This window comes from Nematolebias whitei, chromosome 7 (genome assembly GCF_014905685.2).
Source record: "Nematolebias whitei isolate Nwh7 chromosome 7, NemWhi1, whole genome shotgun sequence".
In the NCBI taxonomy this organism is placed as follows: Eukaryota; Metazoa; Chordata; class Actinopteri; order Cyprinodontiformes; family Rivulidae; genus Nematolebias; species Nematolebias whitei.
In genome coordinates this window covers 38,684,284-38,704,118 of record NC_056504.1, presented here as the reverse complement: position 1 = coordinate 38,704,118, position 19,835 = coordinate 38,684,284, and the positions used below count along the sequence as shown (strand labels likewise).

At 38.7% G+C, this 19,835-nt stretch overlaps 1 protein-coding gene across 1 annotated transcript in view; it reads right to left on the bottom strand.

Annotated features, from left to right (window-relative positions):
* Window positions 1–19,835, bottom strand: part of bsnb (bassoon (presynaptic cytomatrix protein) b) — a 95,007-nt gene that overhangs the window by 51,520 nt on the left and 23,652 nt on the right. The window contains exon 3 of the mRNA XM_037678847.1: window positions 7,295–8,083. Within this exon, the coding sequence (XP_037534775.1) occupies window positions 7,295–8,083 (789 nt within the window). The remainder of the gene's footprint in view (window positions 1–7,294; window positions 8,084–19,835) is intronic.

The following is a 19,835-nucleotide window of genomic DNA, read 5'->3' as shown; positions in this document are numbered from 1 at the left end:
TATGTGTGTGTGTGTGTGTATATGTGTACTTTCAGTAACTTTTTTGTTTAGTTTTTCTATTTTGCATTTCAGAACCAAAATCATATTTACAAACTATGACTTGTTCAATGCGTTGCTACAGGCTGTTCAGTACAATCAGTGTGAGAGTTTGGTTCACGTAGCTGACAGCAAGTTGGACTCCTTCAGGGTGGGAGTTGGACTCAATCAGGGCTGCCCATTGTCACAATTCTGTTCATAACTTTTATGGACAGAATTTCTCGGTGCAGCCAGGGGGCGGAGGGATTCCGGTTCGGTGTCTTCAGGATTCCATCTCTGCTCTGTGCAGATGATGTGGTCCTGTTGGTGTCATTGTGCTGTGATATTCAGCTCTCACTGGAGCGGTTCGCAGCTGAGTGTGAAACAGCTGGGATGAGAATCAGCACCTCCAAATTTGAGGCCATGGTCCTCAGTCGGAAAAGAGTGAATTACTCTCTTCGGGTCAAGGCTGAGGTTCTGCCTTCAAGTATCTCTGGGTTTTGTTCACGAGTGAGGGAAGAGTGGAGAATGAGATTGACTGACAGATTGGTGCAGTATCTGCAGTAGTATCTGTTGTGGTGAAGAGAGAGCTGAGCTGTAAGGCAAAGCTCTCTGTTTACCAGTCGGTCTACGTGCTTACTGCATCTGGTAAGGATGCTTCCTGGGCGTCTCCCTAGGGAGGTGCTTCGGGCATGTCCGACTTGGTGGAGACCCCGGGGAAGACCCAGAACATGCTAGAGAGACTATGTCTCTTGGCTGGCCTGGGAATGTCTTGGAATCCACCCAGATGTGCTGGCTTTGCTAAAAGATGTCTGTGCCTCCCTGCTCAAGCTGCTGCCCCTGTGACCTGACTTCCAAACAAGCTTAAGATGATGGATGGATGGATGGATGGATGGATGGATGGATGGATGGATGGACTCATTAAATTAAAATCCACAAGATAAAATCTTTGAAAAGCACTCAGAGTGAATAAAATTATTCTGTTTCTGCCTCTCTTCCTGCGCTGCAAAATTAACAAAATGTATGTTTTGTGTTTTTTTTACAATTCTGGTATTTGCATTGTGCTTCAGTAGTTTGTACAAACAATTAAAAGAAATATGGAGGTAACAAAAAAAAAACGTAACCAGCTGACTGAAACTGGATGGTTGCTTGACTCATGCGATGGTGCACCATCATCACTTTGGGAGCAGCCTGCCTGAGCGCGGCAGGCTTGGACGCCTGATGCTGCCAGCCATCTGGCTTTGTATGAGACTCCTGAGGGAGGCGCAGGCGAGTGCCAACCTTCAGAAAACCTTTCCAGTATATTTGAGAATGAGAGTCACATGTTCATCAGCATTGTGGGTGCATGTAAGAGCAGCAACTGCGTTCCTGTAGGTCTGAGAAACACTTGCATGTTTTACATATGTTCACTGTATACCTGCTGCTTTTTCAAGGGCACTGACATTTTTAGATCGTTAGCAGTCCTGGTTGAAAGGATATAGAATACAAGTGACAATCTGTGACTCAAGATGGCATGAAAATGCACATCATATTATATGATTGAGGTAATATTTTACAGGTGAATGCTTTATGTTTAATTTTATCAACAGCTCACGTGTGAAAAGCACACGTTTTTGCAGCCTGTGCTTAAAGTCATACAGTATAGAAATGAGCCGATACATCACAGAGTTAGTGCAGATGGTGTCACAGTCAGTTAAAAAATCCCTTTCTTAGAACAGCCTAATTGTTACTGCTCTTCCGCATATGTGCATTTTACACAAATAGGCCTGTGTGCCTACTTTTGTGTGCTATTATGTAGCGATTGTCCTGTGGGCACCCATCATAAACTAAACAATGTCGACAGAAAGTGAAGCTAGGAGACATTCGCTGAAACATGTGTCAACGCTATTAAAGCTTCTTTACTATGTATATTACTTCTGGCACATCAAACGGTGACCATTAATGAGAGCCAGAAAAGACCACAGCTGAACTTTACTTTGCTGACACACAGCTTATGCAAACTCAAGTTTGTCTGATCTGCCCTAATGTTCCAGAAGATCTGAAAGAGGCTCATTAACCAGAAGGAAAGCCATGTTTAGGCCATAAATTAGAGAGTTTAATGTGTGCAAGCAGGGTATTTGAATTTGCTATAACAACATTTGATCCTATGAACAAACTCATGCAGACTGTGTATGGGCATCATGCACTTCTCCCACATATATAAATGGGCAAGAGGCTTACACAAGCATCAACATTATGTGACAGGAGGAATCAAACAGTTCTCCATGCTGCATGAACTATTTATAATGTACACCTGAATCATTGATGAGCTATGTTTTCTGTTTCTCTGCACCTCTTCTACAGCTGTGTGAAATACTCAGTCCTTATTTATGACCCACTCAGGGCCTCCATCGCATTAGAAAACGTTGCCACACCTCTATAGCATGATAATAGGCACACAGAATCAAAACACAACACCCAATTGTTGGGACGGAAAAAAAAATGCCATATAGGAAAACTGACAGGGGAAAATATAATGTTTTCTACAGAGACTTCTGGGAATTGAGACATAATGCATCATAGCAACCAAACCTAATCCAGGGTCTGGTGGATTGGCTTCACCAGGTTGAGTAGAAAATGCTAGCAAAAGGCAAGAGACAAACAAAGCAACCAGCACTGATGATTGACTATAAATCAGATAGAGCAATAGAGAATAAAACCCTTTATGTTATTTACAACTAAAGTCTGAAGAGACGACAATGACACATGTTTTTATCTCCCTGAGAAGCATAATGAGAAGAGAGGTAAAGTCCCAAAACAAGGGCGTCGTATTTACTCAGAGCCACACATGACTTTCAGCACTAACTGATGTGAAATATTCTGCAATGTGACAAACAGTTGGCTTCCTCTCACTCATTATCTCTGATTCTCACTTTCTTCCATCTCCACAATCTTTCACCTCTTCCCTTCCTTTCCTCCTCCTCCTCCGTTCTTCAACTCGTTCTGGCGTCTCGTCGTCTCATCGCAGACTAAAAAGGAGCAGACTATTTTTCTTATGATGCAGCTCAGTCTAATTCGCTCCAAATGAATTATGCATTGTGTCGGAACAAACGTGAAAGAAAGTGTTGGTTTTTTTCAGTTCGTATTTTCAACACTAATCGGATTTTAACGCATTGTCGCACAAAATATTTCTTCAGACTGTGAGATTATTCAAAAAAAAAAAAATGAAGTGATGATCAAATAGCAATGTTGATGATTTGTCTGGACACAGTTAGAGAACCTGAACTTGGATTTAATCGATATTTAGTTTGTAAACTTTTACATTCAGAACATTTGTTTTAACATCAACGTGGAATAAAACCATTTATGGACCTTACTTCAGCCGACACTTTTTGTTTCCCCTTTCATTAGCAGTAATTTGTCCCAGCAGAACAATTTTCTTAGCCGTCAATGCTGAAAAAGGACCTTGTTCACTATAAATTATTTATTCTTATGGCAAGAAAAACATCAACCTTTGAATGAATGAATAAACAAATATAGGAGCAGCTTTTTCTGGAGGCAATTTAATGAGCATAAAGAAAAATAAATCCTGAATAAACCTGGTGAGAATGTATACTTGTTCTACTGACAGCAAATTCTGAAAATGTATTAATTCCTCATGTATAGCTAAAACCAGCAATAAGCAAAGCAAATTGTCAGTTCCAGTTTGTATCTTTCACAGCAGAGAATATAAAAATGTATTAATGTTTGCATTGCACCTTCAATTTTTTTTGTTGTTAATTCTTCATTTTATGTCACGGTAAAAGTGCCTGTGACGAGAACATCTTATCATTTAAGAAATTTGGCATAATGCAAATAATTTTGAGATAAAAACCCATTTTGTTCCAGAATGGGCATATTTTTTGTTTAAGAACTTTGCCAAAGTGCAACTGGAAGTGACGACAAAGAGGAACCATTCACCTTCACCCCCCACTTGACCAGCATGTTGAGCCGTCAGCTGTGCCAGGGCTAAAACGTAGCAAGAGCAGCGTCCAAGACTAGTTATCTGCCATTTGATGATGACCTTCTTCTTACTTGTGTCTCTCTGATAGTGACTCAAAATAACCTAAAGAACCCGATTCTTTGCTACCGTCTGTGTTAACCATTGTAGCAACTGCTCCGTTTACATCCTCCTTGTCATCATGCCATAGAAGCTTTATTTATAAAGCACTTTAAACCACCTTAGGGCCAAAGTGCTACAGCACAGTTACAGTAAAAAAAACAACAGCAGTACATAATAAAAACTAGGGGTGCACCATTGTAGTTTTCTCGCTGATCACCGATCTCTAAAAAGTTTGACCTGCTGATTCTGATTTTGGCCGAAACCGATTTTGTTTAATAAGCGACGCTGTCAGGTGTCATAAGGTCACAATGCACCTTCAATTTTCCAATATTATTTTATTGAAAAACATACCCTTGAACAATATCCTAGAAACAATACAAACTTGTTTTAACTGGCCATGAGGTAATGCTCTGAAATATAAATGAAGTTCAGACAATTGTTGTTAAAACTACACAAAAAAAATCTGTAAAATCGGTTTCTCATGTAAGTAGATCTCCGATCGCCTAAAAAATTAAGGAAATCGGTTGGCCGATTTATCGGTGCACCCCTAATAAAAACAATTAAAAGCTTAACAAAAACAGCTTTATATTAAAAACTTATCAAATCTATTTAATTAAATTAGTTAAAAATGAACTAAAATGAAATCAAATCAACATCTCAGGTGGTGTCCAAAGCCGCAGAGAAGAGATGGGTTTTAAGAAGTGATTTAAAAACAGACAGGGTCTGTTTTGAAACCTGGCAGGTTGTTCCACATTTTAGGAGCAGCAGCAGAGAAAGCACGATCCCCTCGAAGCTTTCGTTTTGGTTCTGGGACTCTCAGGAGCAGCTGGTCTGTTAACCTGAGAGAACGGAAACTGGCGTATCACACCAGTTACTGCACATGTGCCTTTTTAGTGACATTTTTGACCATATATCTCAAAAACTATTCATTTCAGTGTTGTGACTGTTTTTTAATTATTTATTGTTATTTTTTTGATTTGTTATTAAGGTTGTTTTTTTGTTTTTTTACTATAAGGCATCATATATATCACAAATTGATGTTGCAGGCAATTTAAAGTGCAAAATGTCTAGGAGAAAGCAGACCACAAAACTAAAGCACGAAGGAACATTGCACTTGCTGTAATGATCCATTTTCTTTGCCAAACCCGGTACATGTTACAACTTGAATCTGGTGTGAGAAAAAATGGCTCCTTACATGCGGGTACCTGCCAGTGCAGCGTCACTTTAATGACTTTTCAGACAGGACTCGCCCGAGCTCAGCTGATGTGAAGAGGCCAAATCACTTGTGTTGTGCGCTGATGTGTGCGGCAGTGAAATCTGCATGAATCCGATGCGCAGTGAAGCAGAGGAAAAACACGAGGTGGACATTGATGCAATGATTGATACCACAAGAGTCAAAGACTGAATTATCCACAACAGCTACTCATCAGCAGCTTCTGTCAATTTCATTTTTCTTGTCTCGGTGACTTTTAGCATAAGCACACTAAATATATGTATTGTGTTTTGATATTTTAAATGATTTTTTTTTCCCCTTACTTTTGAAACACTGTTTTTAACAAATTAGCAGAAGAAAATCTATAATAGATAAACAGCTCTAAACTCCTGAGAGTTCTCCTCCACTGGCAATCTTTTCAGGCAGTGTGACATGACGTAATGTCGGTGCTTTTTTTGCTCTGACAGCTGTGCCACCATACCCACATCAACCCTCCTGCTGCCTTTAGGTCAGAATGAACTACAAGATCTTAGTTTTAAAATTGGGTTATTTTGACCCAAGGGCAGCAGTATGGTTAAAATACTAATTACAGTTAGCTCTGAAGGAATGAAAAATATAAACACAAAGCATATTCAGAGAAACATGGCACATAGGGAAGAAAGGGAGAAGCTGAGGGCGACAATTGTGCCAAATAAACTGTGGACATTTCACTGAGCAACGAGCTTCAAAGCACAGAAGCCCCGCATTGTGTTCTAAAGTTTATCGCCCTTTCTTTAGTGACCAGTCAGCCCGCTCACACGGAATAATAAAAGCTATTTAGAGGTTTGGATAGAATGCAGCTTTTGTTAAAGTGACTTGAAGACTGGATGCAGAGCAGAACTAAAACACACCCAAGAACTGCATCTGTCATGAAAACAGAACAACGGCAGTCTGAAAGTTTTTGGAGACTTTCAGCATCTCGGCAGCCAAACACGAAAGGGGATGGCTGACAAACAAATTATCTCTGTTTCCATAGCAATCTATGAATGGTCTGCGCGAGTGGCTGTGACAACTAGATGCTTGGAAAGACAAGACTCTCCCATAAAAAGCCCAAGCTCTGCAGAAAGCCTGTTATTACTGCTATCATTCAATTGGACTTGATTTGCATAATTAAACTCTGTTATTGCTCGGCTCTGGAAACTCCTGCAAAATCCTACTGCTGTTGTTCCCATCTAGATTCACACCATGAAGCAAGACGAGGCGAGACTTCAGAGAAAAGAAATATATCCACGCATGACCCCCGGATGGGACTAATAAATACTAAAATAATCCAGTCAGTTGGACTTTATAAGGCAGTTTCTGGTAGTAAACTGATCATACATTTCTGTGCCACTGCAGAGTACAATCACTGATGAGGTGAGTCACAGTGTGGACTTCACTTGGGTAACAACATGAAAGACACTGACAGAGCCGAACCAAGCAGGTGCTGACTGAGAAACACAGTGAAGAAACCGGGAGGCAGAGTTCAGTAGCATCATGTAAACATACACCATGAAGCAAATGCTACAAGAAATAGCAATAAACCAGTCGCTCTTCTGCAGAAATGTTCTTCGCATGAAACATTTTTAAAGTATTACTTGTGATGAAGAACCGTAATTGTGAGAAAGACTGAAAATGAGCAATAATGGAACATTTTAATAAAAAAATAAACAAAGCACACTGATATAAAACAAAGCGATCACCTTTGACCCTTTGAGAGCAACTAAAGCCAACACACTAATTGCAGTCACAGTAATTATCTGTAATTACCAGCTGTTCACCTTGGCAATAATGAACTGACTTAAAAATAACTCCGCTGGCCAAGAGACATCATTCTAAACAACAACAACAACAAAAAAAGTGTAGATAAATCTGTTAATTTAGCTTAATTATGCTGTGCAAAACAGTTTCTGAGCAGTTATTACCTCGTTACAGTAAAGCCAAACAGATCAACTCAAGAGTCCTACCTCAACTAGGTGTGGGGTGGGATTGAATCCACACATGTTGCACACTTTGGAGTGGCACTGTGTGCACATGTTGTAGTTGGGTTCCTCTGACGTGTTGCCAACGTTGAGGGCTGTTTTACAGAGGGGACAACAGGTTTTAGGCTTAGAGGAGTCTGGAGCTGCATGCTGTTGTTGCTGCTGTGCAGGAACTTGAGGCCCTTGTTGTGCAGGAGGTGGCCCAGAAGGTTTACCAGCTCCAGGTCCTGGACCAGGTGGTCCCCCGGGTTTAGGAGACTGTTTTGGAGACTGCTGTTGGGGTTGAGTGGTCTCAGATATAAGAGTGGTGGCTTGGTTAAGTAGAGAAGCACCAAAGCCAAACAACTTTCCAAAGGTCTGTTCAGGGGGTGGGGGTTGTCGCGAAGGGGAACTCCCTGCACTGCGGGTCTGGTCCTGACGTGTTTGTTGAGCTTGGTGGGCGGGAGAGCCTCGAGATAGATCTGGCTGGGACGGGGCCTTGGCCATACCAGGGAGAGGGACGGCCCCTGGAGGCAGTTTTCGTTGCTGCTGACTGGGGCCAGTTGGACCCGTCTGTTTGGTAGGACCAGGTGCAGGATGGGACTGTGCTGGGGGCTGCGTTTGAGGTGGGGCTTGTGTAGTAGGGGCAGGCAGATGTGAAGGGTCGGGTTTAACTTCAGGATTGGGTGAATGAGAAGGAGAGTGGATTTGTTGCTGACTCTTGGAGCGTGGCGTAGTCATGTCCATTCCCAGCGCTCTCTGCATCTGACAGTTCAGACATAACCACTCTTGAACCTGAAAGAGACAACAAAACAATCATAACGGTGACAATAAGGTATAATTTTCGATCTTCATCCTTCAGTATACAAAATACAGTGCAAGAAACGGGTGAGTATTTTCCAGCAAAGTTCAGTCAGGTCATCTGGGCTGTTTCTTTTTTTGTTGAGACCTTCTGTCCTTCATCCAAAGGACTTCATCAGTTCGAGGAGCCACAAACAATCTGAGTCCCACAAGCAGCACACTCACATTGTGGACCAACCAGTCTACTGGTGATAAGACGGTTTCTGGGCCCACCTTCTCCATTGTCGACTCCTCTGAGAAAGCTATAGCCAAAGTGGTTCAAAACATCAAAGTTCATGCTCAGTAATCCAGGTAGAAAGTTCAACAAAGTTCAGTCAGGTCATCTGGACGGTTTCTTTTTTTGTAGAGACGTTTTGTCCTTCATCCAAAGGACTTCATCAGAAGTCCTTCATCCTTTATCCAAAGGACTTTGGATGAAGGATGAAACATTTCAGCAAAAAAGAAACCGTCCAAATGACCTGACTGAACTTTGTTGGATTTTCTGTCTGGATTATTGAGCATGAACTTTGAGGTTGAGTATTTTATTTCATTGCAGTTACAGTACGGTCCCTCACTTAACTGTAATAAGTGTTTGAATACAAAGGCTGTAATTTTATGAGAGATAGGTATACAAAATTTTAAGAAATGGGTATAATACTTTAGTCTGTATGCTCCATGAAGATAGTTTACTCTTGAAAGTTTTGTATAATCCCAATTTAAAAGGTTTGGAAAGAACATATTAAAAACTATGTTTGAGGTAAAAAAAATAAAATAAAAATAGAAGCGGTAGGAGATATGCATTACTTCAAGGATTTATATATATTTTATTTAAATTTTTTTTTTTGGACCATTTATGTTTGAGTATGTCCCATTCAGTTAGTGATTTTCAAATTGTGAGAAAAGGTGCAGCATGACTCATTCAACTAAAGTTAAATGTATAACTAAAAACATAATTATAACTTGTAAAGCATCAAACATGAACTATCATCTAACAATACTTTGGAAAAAATATGTGACATATTTAAAATAAATATTTGTTTATAATGTATATATAGTTTGAATTTAGATAAATAACACAATTCAGTTTGCCAAAGAAAGAATAAATGTGTTGCAATCCACTAGTCAAGGCAAATGCAACAATCAGTAACAACTGGACGCCAAAAAGCTGAGTATTTTCTGTCAGACGTGAAAATGTGAAAGGGGTTCACAAATATTGTTGTCAAAAATGTACGTGAGAGCAGCATTTAATGAAGTAAAATTCAAAAAGATTTTGACATTTTAACTACAGTGCATAGAAGAATAGAATACAATGTTTTCCTGTCCATCATCAAAGAAACTCACAATAACTTAAGAAATATAAAGAGGATCTGAAAGACAGAAAATAGCACCAAAAATGTGATCTTTGGATTCTTAGGTGACAGTTTTTGATCCATAAACCCTTGGATCTTCTGAACATCTGACCCTGTTATATAAATTACCGATAAATGGAGGTAGTCTGGAAAACATTACTGCAGTGTAAATAAAGCAAAAATACTAAACTGCATCCTTGGGTTAAACGTGGAGACGGTGGAGCATTTAGTTTGTTATTGACTCACTGTTCAACATTCACCATCTTTATTGGTATGGACCCATAAATGTTAAATATTTATGTTTTATAGCAACCTATGGTACATAATTCCATTTAAAAAATAGCGATCCTGATGGAAACATTTTAAATGATGTTTAAAATGTTATTTCTATGCATTGCAGTTTTAAGGTTGTGTTTGTATATCATTCAAATACAGTGTATAAAACAAAACATTTGTAGGTGTTAATATATAAGAAAAAATATCTTCTTTTTATACAAAGTAATATATGGTGGGAAGGGTACAGAAACAAAATATGTAAAAGCAGAAAACTCTAGATAACATATGATGATAATTATTATAATAATAATTAATACAAATAATAATTAAAACAAAACTTTCTAAAAAAGAAGGCTTTCTAATCCAAGTACATACTGTAATGCACATTTTCTTCATTTCATGTGTTGATAATTTAATCAAATTTAGAAATAATTAGATTAGATTTTTCATTTTGCTCAACTTTCCAGCTATTATTTTTAATAAACAAGTGATGCTTGCACAGAAAGAAGACATGCAGCCTGGTGTTATACAGTATTTCCCTGCATTCCCTTGTGTCTCCACTAAATGATCCACATTTTCCTCTCTGTCCACAGAAATCCAAGTAAGATGGATACTAAACTCAATACTAACTAAAAACTCAATAAAACATGTGAAGGAGCATTACTATTGGGTATCCATCCAGTACATGCTGGTTTCAGTCGCTTGAATGGGAAGAATTTGCACAAGGACAATTAAACTAAGGAATAAATGTGATTGATGTGAAATATCTGTTTGAGGAAGGATTTAATCATCCCTAAAGCTCAGCACAAGTATTTATTTACTAGTATACATTTCATACCAATTGACACAAGCATGGTAAACAATCTTGACAGATAGTGTGAACTCTGGATATCTTTTATAATAAAAGCTGCCCCTGATTCTGTGATCTTCCCTCAGTGCTGCCTCTTTTTGCTTCTTCTTACACTTTCTCTCATTTCACAACCTCCTTTCCTCATTAAAATCCTCCAACCAATCTCCACTTTACTTGGTCACTGTTGACTTTCATGTTGGACTTTCGCTTTTTTGCTTTTGCTCGTTTTCTGCTCCATATCAACACATAAGGTGAAAGTCAGAGAAAGGAGTTAGGAATGACCCATGGCCGTACGGAGTAATTGGTGTCCTGGTGCTTTGACAGCTGCCACACTATTGTCATCCGTTCTGGACTCGTGGTCATTGCATAATGCCTTAATGCATTATACATGCAGCCAGGGAAAGGTTGTGTCAGAGCTGAGGATCACTTGGAGATCTGGAACACAAACAGTGGGGTTGGAGGCCTGTCGCTAGTCTTTGCTTATATGCGTTTGGCTCAAAACTACTTTTAATATTGGGATTGTTTTATAAAGATTTTGCATCGACTTCCCCTGGAAAATGGTTTTGGTAAAACTTCTAAGGAGAAACAGAAAAAGCAAACAGATCTCCTCACTTCTGCTGTAGAATCAAATATCCCTACAACCCTGTGGCCATGTCAGATTGATTCCAACACAAGCTCACAAATAACAGCATACCGTAGTTTTCAGACTATAAGGCGCGCCGGTTTATAAGGCGCATTAAGCGAAACCAAACAGTCAGATAAGTGAAATTTTATTCAACTCATTCACAGTAACACTCAACATTGTTCAGTTGTACCACATAAAATCAGTTTGAGGTCAGCACAACCAGAATTAATACATAAGGTGCACCGGATTATAAGGCTCACTGTTGATTTTTGAGAAAATTAAAGGATTTTAAGTGCCTTATAATCCGAAAAATACGGTACACACACCGAAACACAAGTCACCACAAAGAATCATGCCATTTATGTGCTTAACATAATCATTTTTCGTCTAAGACCAATCAACCGGCATTTACTATATGAGCAAAAGCTCTGACTTCCCACAGTGTATCAAAGGTACCGTTTACAACATTTAAACATCGCTCAGTTCAACTATGAACACCTGCTGATGATGCTGGTAATTGTGCAAATTCAATAAACATATTCTTATAACTTAGTAAGTGTAGGGATCAAATTATTTAATATAAACAGTGAGACAGGTTATCTTGTCACAATGTAGCTATAGTATGAGTCACTGGGCCTTCTGCAGTACAGTCTTTCTTCACATTTGCAAAGCTTTAACTACCTGCTGGGAATTTTTAGTTAAATGAGAAATTCTGTAACCCCAATCTGATTACATTTAATGTACATGTAGCCTGTTAATCAGATTGCATAGTTATTTCTGTGTACTTTGTTGTTAATTCAGTCACTATCTGGGCTGCTGAAGAAAAAAAAATAAGACATGGGCCTTGTGAGTCTCAAAGTGTGCTAACTTTGATTTCTGGATGTCAAAGGCTTGGTTTAAGTGATGTACAATTGGAAATGGTGTGTTTGCCATGCATGACGCTCTATAGAAAAAAGTGTTATAATTATAAAATTAAATTATTTTTCATTATTATTTTCAAAGTATTATATAGGTATAATTTTAATAAAGTATTTCTTGTTGCAGCTCTTAAAGATGTTAGTAGACCTACTGTTGCCTCCAGCTCCAACGGAATTTGCCATCTCAATATTTTGGCTGTAATATACATCAAGTCACCATGAATGGTGTAACATCAGAGTTTGATGTTGTTAGAGGAGCGCCGGGTCATATTTCTGTTCCGACTCAAACATCACACAATGTTTGGTCTAGAAATAAAAAAAAGAATGTTTGCATCCAAGGTGTACGCTCCTGTTCGAGAACTGTTGAGAGGGAAATTCAACTTTTTGTGAAGTTTGACATGCTCTTTGTTTTTTCCCTACTAAATTGTATTGATTGTACATCAGAGTTCATGCTCAATAATCCAGGTAAAAAAAAATCCAACAAATTTCAGTTATGTCATCTGGATGGTTTGTTTTTTTGGTGAGATGTTTCATCCTTTATCCAAAGGACTTTCAGTCCGAGGAGCCACAACAAACTCAGTCCCACAAGCAGCACATTCACATAGAGGACAACCAGTTTGCTGGTGATAGCTTAGTGTATTTTTAGTTAACGTTTTTCTTAGTTCATATCTTAGATCTTATTACTGTTTTTATTTTACATTTTATACTTTTGTTGGATCCTGTGTGCACAATTTCGTTCCACTACATGTACCACATGTGGTGTGTATGACAAATAAAGAACCTTGAATCCTTGAATAAGATGGTTTCTGGGGCCCGCCCTCTCCCCTTATCATCAGCAAACCAGTTGTCCCACTATGTAAGTGTGCTGCTTGTGGGACTGAGTTTGTTGTGGCTCCTCGGACTGACGAAGTCCTTTGAATGAAGGACACAACGTCTCAATAAAAAAAATTAACCGTCCAGATGAACGGACTTAACTTTGTTGGATTGACTGTATAATTTGAGTTCCCAGTTGCTACTGAAAATAAATAATGAAATATGAAGATTCAAGAAGTAGACTTTTAAGTCAGTCACAGGTCAAACAGTAAATCTGAGGGACAAAGTGAAATTCACTGATTGTTTCACAAAGATTTTGTTCAAAAACACTAACCCCTACAGATAAGTATTGGTGGATTTAAACATGTCATGCTCTGTAATATTTATAGTACACAAATCAGTTATAACAATAAAACTTCTGACAGCTAAAGGAAAAACGTTAATTATCTCCTTACAGTGTAGTTGTAGGTGTCATATATTATCCTATAAAGGAACATTTTGTCCTTGAAGGTAATGTGTTTAAAGCAGAAACAAAGTCAAACATGAACATTTAAGTGATTTTAAAAAGGAGCAATGTGATGGCAGGAGGGCAGGGTCATTTCCAGTCTGCAGAACAATAATGTTGTAAACAAATGTGTTTAAAAAAATAAAATAAACAGAGAACCGGGAGAGAGTCAAGTAGAACTTGACATTCATGCAAAAACATCTAAACATCGTTGCTGACCAATACACTCCTCCATGAGAACAGTATCTGCTGATGGTGGTGGCCTCTTTCAGCAGGATAATGTGTCCTGTCACACTGCCAACATGGTTCAAAAGTCATTTGAGAAACACAACAAGTTGAATTAGTTTCCAAATTCCCCGTGTCTCAATCCAATCAAGCAACTGTGGGTTGTCCTGGACAATAAAGTCTGATCAGTGAAGGCCCCCACCTCTCAGATGGTTCTGCCACTGATAAAATGGTGCAAAGCACCACAGAATACTTTCAGAGATTTAACGGAGGAAAGCTCTCCATCAGTCAGGGCTGTCTTGGCAGCAACAAAGTAATCGTTCAGTATTAGGCAAATTGTTATAATGTATGTGCTTGTGTTAAACATGAAAATATAAAATAAGCATTTGTATGTAAGTTTCTTTTAGATGCTCCTTTCTTTAAGGGTCACCACAGTGAGCGAACACGCATGAAAGATTTAGTCATTTGTTTTACGCCAGATGTCCTTCCTGATGCAACATGGGCTCGAACCCGCAACCTCAGGGTTACAAGACCTAAAATAAGCATTTGTAACAGTGGCTTAAACTGACAGCTGTTTTTTTATTAATATATTTTTCAAAAGTGTATTGCTGACTACTTGTAAGTGTATCCACCTGATTCGTTCTCTTTCAGACCCCAGTCTATCATTTGATCAGTCGTTCAGTAAGTTAGAGAAGACGGAACAAATGACAAGCTCAGCAGCATCTTGGCCTCATGCTCGGCCCCCTGTCGGTCTTCAACATAAGAAGTGACGATGCCACCACAGTTTTCACAGTCAGTCAGGGAACCTACGCAATCAGGAGCCGGGATGAAACTCTGGGGACAGTCGCAGTGAAGTGTACAGACAACAGTGCAACTCAGAGCTATCCAACCCAAAACTCTTCATCCAGCCATTGATTCAATTAGAAACTCTCTTTTTATCGCTGCTATTGTCCTTGAAATGTATTTTTCATTCCAAATTACAGTTAAGATAATTGTTGTATAAAGCTCAGTGAGGGAAAACACAAGCCAGGGGAAAAAACAAAGAAAGCAGCTGCAGGGAGGGTAAGCAGCTATTTATCAATTTGTTCGTGTCTCTGGTTGCCTCCACCTCATATCTCTATCTCATTTCTCTCTGCATCCCCTTGTTATGAGGCAGTCATGTGGATCTTTATGAAATCTGATCTGTATCAGCAAAATACAAGCACACTGCACACTCTGACTCCTGTTCTGCTCCTCCACTACCTCTCTGCTGCAAACTTTGGTGTCTTTATTTCGTCTCCTTTTCTGCACTTTACATAAAACATCGTTCACTTTAACTCCCTAATTTAAGCTCATCCCTATCATCAGTAGATTTTTGATGGCTATCATCCAAACATGGCTTCATTTCCTACTTTAGCTTGCAAGATGTGTGTATGCATGTGAGTACAATGCTGGCACTTGTTAAAAGGTTATGAGCCAGGACATGAAACACAACGTCTGCCAACAGGATGTTCGAGCGCTAAAGGTTCATGGAGAACTTGCTGCCAGAAATAGAACCTTTTAGCAGCAAGAGACCACAGAGGGTGGGATGCGGATCAAATAATGACAGCAAAGCATCCTTGGCATGCATGCAGATATTTATTTTTTGCTGAAAAAGTCTTGTATTTTGCCCACTAGTATGGATGTTATTTATCATTTATAGACATTTATTTTAACTTTTTACAGACAAGTAATTTGTTATTAGTTTAGTGTGCATTGTATCTTTAAAAACTTGAGCATTATTATCCACAGAAAGGTGAAGGATGATGATAATGTTTCTCCCTGTGTGTGTGTGTGTGTGTTTCTGTTTCCAAAATATCTCATTAACCACTGAACAAATTTTAATTAAAAGTAACAAAAGTATCATTGGATGGACGCTGACAACTGGTTCATCTTTTGAGTCAACACAATTCATGATGGCTGCCACAGCCAACTGACCTTAAAAGGCACAAAAATACAGTGGCCCTAAAGTGTAAATGAACAACTTTTGAAAAAAACAGAATTACATTTGAAAAAACAGAATTACATTAGCCAAAGCGGAAGTGGCCAAAGCGGAAGTGGCAGGAATCACATTTGGGAAAATAAATAAATAAAATAAATTATATTTGGAAAAAAAAAAAAAAACAGAATTGCATTTGAAAAAACAGAATTACATTAAACCAAAGCAGAAGTGGCCGGAATCACATATGAAAAAACGGAATTGCATTTGAAAAAACTGAAACATATTTTAAAAAATGGAGTTACATTAAGCCAAACTGGAAGTGGTGGAGTTTTTTTTTTTTTCCTTTATTAACAACATTAAACAATACAACAGAACAATATACAATACACACACAACAGAGGTACAGTTAGCAGGCTAGCCTTTAGCCTGTAGAAATGGAGAGCTATATTTTGTTCAAGCTTAAAGAAGAAGATATGATGCTGGACAATAAACTCATCAGGATTAGGGTTAGTTTTAGAGCTTAAACAAAACAGCTCTCCATTTCTACAGGCTAAAGGCTAGCCTGAGAACTGTTCCTCTGTTGTGTGTGCACTGTACATTGTTCTGTTGTTCTGCTTTATGTTGGTAATAAAGTTTAAAAAAATACACACACCAAAAATAAATAAATAAATAAATAAATAACACCACTTCTGCTTTGGCTTAATGTAATTCAGTTTTTTTTCAAATGTAATTCTGTTTTTTCAAACGTTGTTCATTTACATCTTAGGGCCACCGTACAAAAAGGACTGTAACTTTGCCAAATGTTCAGATATTGTGCTCAGATTTGTGCGGTTGGAGCTGAGAGTCATTTACAACACATACTCCAAGTGCTACTAAATGTGCAAAATCTGAACTATTAAGCTGTTACACATTCTGATGGAGCAATATCTTCTTCCACAGGTCAGGAGAATATACAACACATTTGAGGACAGCTTGAACTTCATGAGGCTCGGGTGGTGGAGAAACCGGCTGTTCTGAGCAGATTTGAGAGGCTCCTTGGTGTGTGATGTCTTTGCACCGAGCCTGCATCCACAGCCTCTAAGCCTTTACTGACCTACGACTGCCATTAATGCTCCAGTTAAGAAAGAGATTGAGGGAGCTGACTTTCCAACATTTCATCACCTCTTCCAGTGCTGGTACATTGTTGAGCTCAGAGATGTGCTGCTGATCCCGAGCACTCAGGTCATGGCAGCGAATTTCTCTAATTTGTAGTCTGCACTGAAAGATATCAGCCCATCCAGACAGATTACTGAGCCAGAGATGTTGCCATGGAGCCAGGTTCCAGTCCAAACAAACAAACAAAAAATAAAACCCACAAGTCTCTAACTTTGTGCTCCATGTGTATTTGCAGCCACAAACAATTGTCCATATTTTACAAAGAACAGACATTGCTGAGGCAAAGCAAAGAAATTGATAAAGTCAACCTGTGCATGTTAGCTACAATATATAAGCCATGTCAGGATATTGTGTCTTTTCTGTCTTGCAGCTCAACAAGTACCATTGCTTGTGTTCTCTCCCTTTCTGCTGGCTGCTTTCTCTGGTCCCATCCTCCATAACAAGGAGAGTAAAATATTCCACATACTGTTCTTGGTCATATCCATAGCACTGGTAGACAAAAACATACTTTCATGCATTTTATATAAACAGATTTACCTCATTTGAATTGTTTGCCACAACATCAGTCTCTGCTATCACAATAATCTACTTCTTTCTATAAAATGAGAATTGCTTTATTTTGATGCAGCCTTTTAAGTAAAGAAACCAATTGTTTCATCAAATGGTGCATGCTTTTCCTTGCAGCAATGATTAAAATAGCAATAATAATTAATAAATGCTAAATGTGTGAAAAGAAGAGCTAAGGGGGAAGGTGCAAAACTTGCATATTAAGTGCAGAGATGCAGATGCATCAAAACCTTTATCAGTCTGGTGCAGTGAGCTCCCTGCATGCTATCCTATGCCTTTGTTGACAGGTGTTAGACATCATGCTGCACATCCGATGAAAAGCTGGAGTCAGAATCAAACTTTAGCTGATGCAGATGAAGAAGAAGCAGTGCCACCATGCAGAGCATACAGCTGCTGAGCACTGCAGTTTGAGGATCAGGATGCTTGAGCAGCAGTGGTTTATTAACTCCTTGCAAATTGGGCCAAAGACATTGAAATTCCTTCCGATGCTTCTCTCTTTCTCCCTGTCAGATTGTCTGCTCCACACAAGCACCAACCAACTCTACAAACAACTTCTTAGAAACCATCTCAATAAAACACTTCTGGTTTTACTCCTGAACATGCTGCCAAACAGGGAAACAGGAATTCATAAAGGCAAACTGAGACGAGTCAAAATGTTGAGCAGTTGTCAGGAAATGGCTAATAAATCTCTTCTCAAGCTGCTTGTTGAGAGCCTCTCACCAGGTGTGCTGGTGCAATGTTAAGCACAGCGGGGAGCCAAAGTGTTATTAAGGATGCAAGAGAGTAGTGCAAAGTGAAGAATGTTAAATCTTTTTACAGACTGCAGGATCTGGGCATGATCTAACATGTGTATGGGTGGTATTGCAATGATTTTATTTTTTTTTTTGTGCCTGCATAGGATTTACAGCTAAACTTGTAAGCTTTATAGACTATATTAAAGAAGTTATACATTGTTAACAAGTCAAACTACAAAGCTGTGAGAACAATGTCATTGTTGTTAATAATATTCAAATCCTTTAAAATATATTAGACTTTGACTGTCATTGCTAGCAAATTATGCTGCTAATTACATTGGTTTTTTTTCATAGTGTAAAAGGCTGCAATGACATATTTGGAAGTTACAAAAGTCATTTAACTATAAAACAAAACTAAAAACAGTACTAAATGTTGATATGCATTAAAAAATTGAATGGCAATGAAATAAATAAGAAAATCTGCCTTATAAATGCAATTATTGCAAAGTTGTTGACATTAGTTTCAATTTAAATACATTTTCAGATTGTTTCTTTGGTTTAACTGTAATGAAGCTCTGTTTGTAAAATATGTGTGGCTTTCCTACAGAAGATGACGATTTCTGTCATTCCTCGATGGAGAGAGGAGCTCAAGTGATTACAGAGAGACAGGACTTTAAACGCAGGGAGTTATGGGGTAATAATTAAACCAGTGTCCCAGATTCAGTTCTGGCAGTTCTCAATGCAAAATATTTTGGTGTATGCAAATGTCAGCATGTGTCTCGGCTGGATTCCTGACCCAGTTCCCACTACTTACCAACTTAAAGTTTCAGACATTATTTATATCTAAAAGCACTGCATTAAAAACTTCAACTTTTTGGGATTAAGACACAAACATTAAAATCACATAATTGGGTTTTGTTTGAAAGTTCACATGAAAATAAAGTCTCAAAAGAATTTGTGAGACTGAGATTTTACAAAAGTGTAACAAAAGCTGCTCATTACCAAACTGTGGGGTTAGGGTTCAGTGGTAGTATGTTAATAAATGTCAATCATGAGACTCTGGTTCAGCCGTTCACAAAAACGGGGTCAGGAACCCACTGTGGGTTGTGAAACACTGTCAGGAGGTCTTAAGATGATCTTCAAAATTCTACTATTAGTAACCAAAGTATAATCCTAACCAACAGCATTCATTCATCGTTTAGTACAGCAGCTAAAAACAGTGGTACCATTGTTATAAAAATGGTACAATAGTGGTGGGGGCTGTGTGGATTAGGGCGTCGCTTCTTTAATCTGTGATCAATACAAAACAAATCTAAACAAACTGCCAATGATTCGACAAGAAACATTCAGCAAAATGTAGTTTCTTTATTATGAAAGGCAAAAATGATTTAGTTATGTCAAAATATCCTGTGGCAACAAGTTTGCACATAAAATAACACATTGGTCAATTACTTTCACTTCACTTTGTGTTCATCTGACATGTCTTATATTTAGGTTTTTATTTGGGAATATTAGTTGATCCACTTGACTAGGGTAACGCAAACTGCACTGGGCTTTAACTACAAGCTGTTTTACACCAAACAGTTTAAAGGGCTCTCTGAGGATTGTGTGCTTCACTTTGGAGCAGATTTTATCTGAACTCTGCAGTGCCTCCGTGTGTTGTCTCTGGACACGCTCACCGCCCTTGCCCCCCCCCCCCCCCCCCCCCCCCCCCCCCCGCCCCCCCACCAC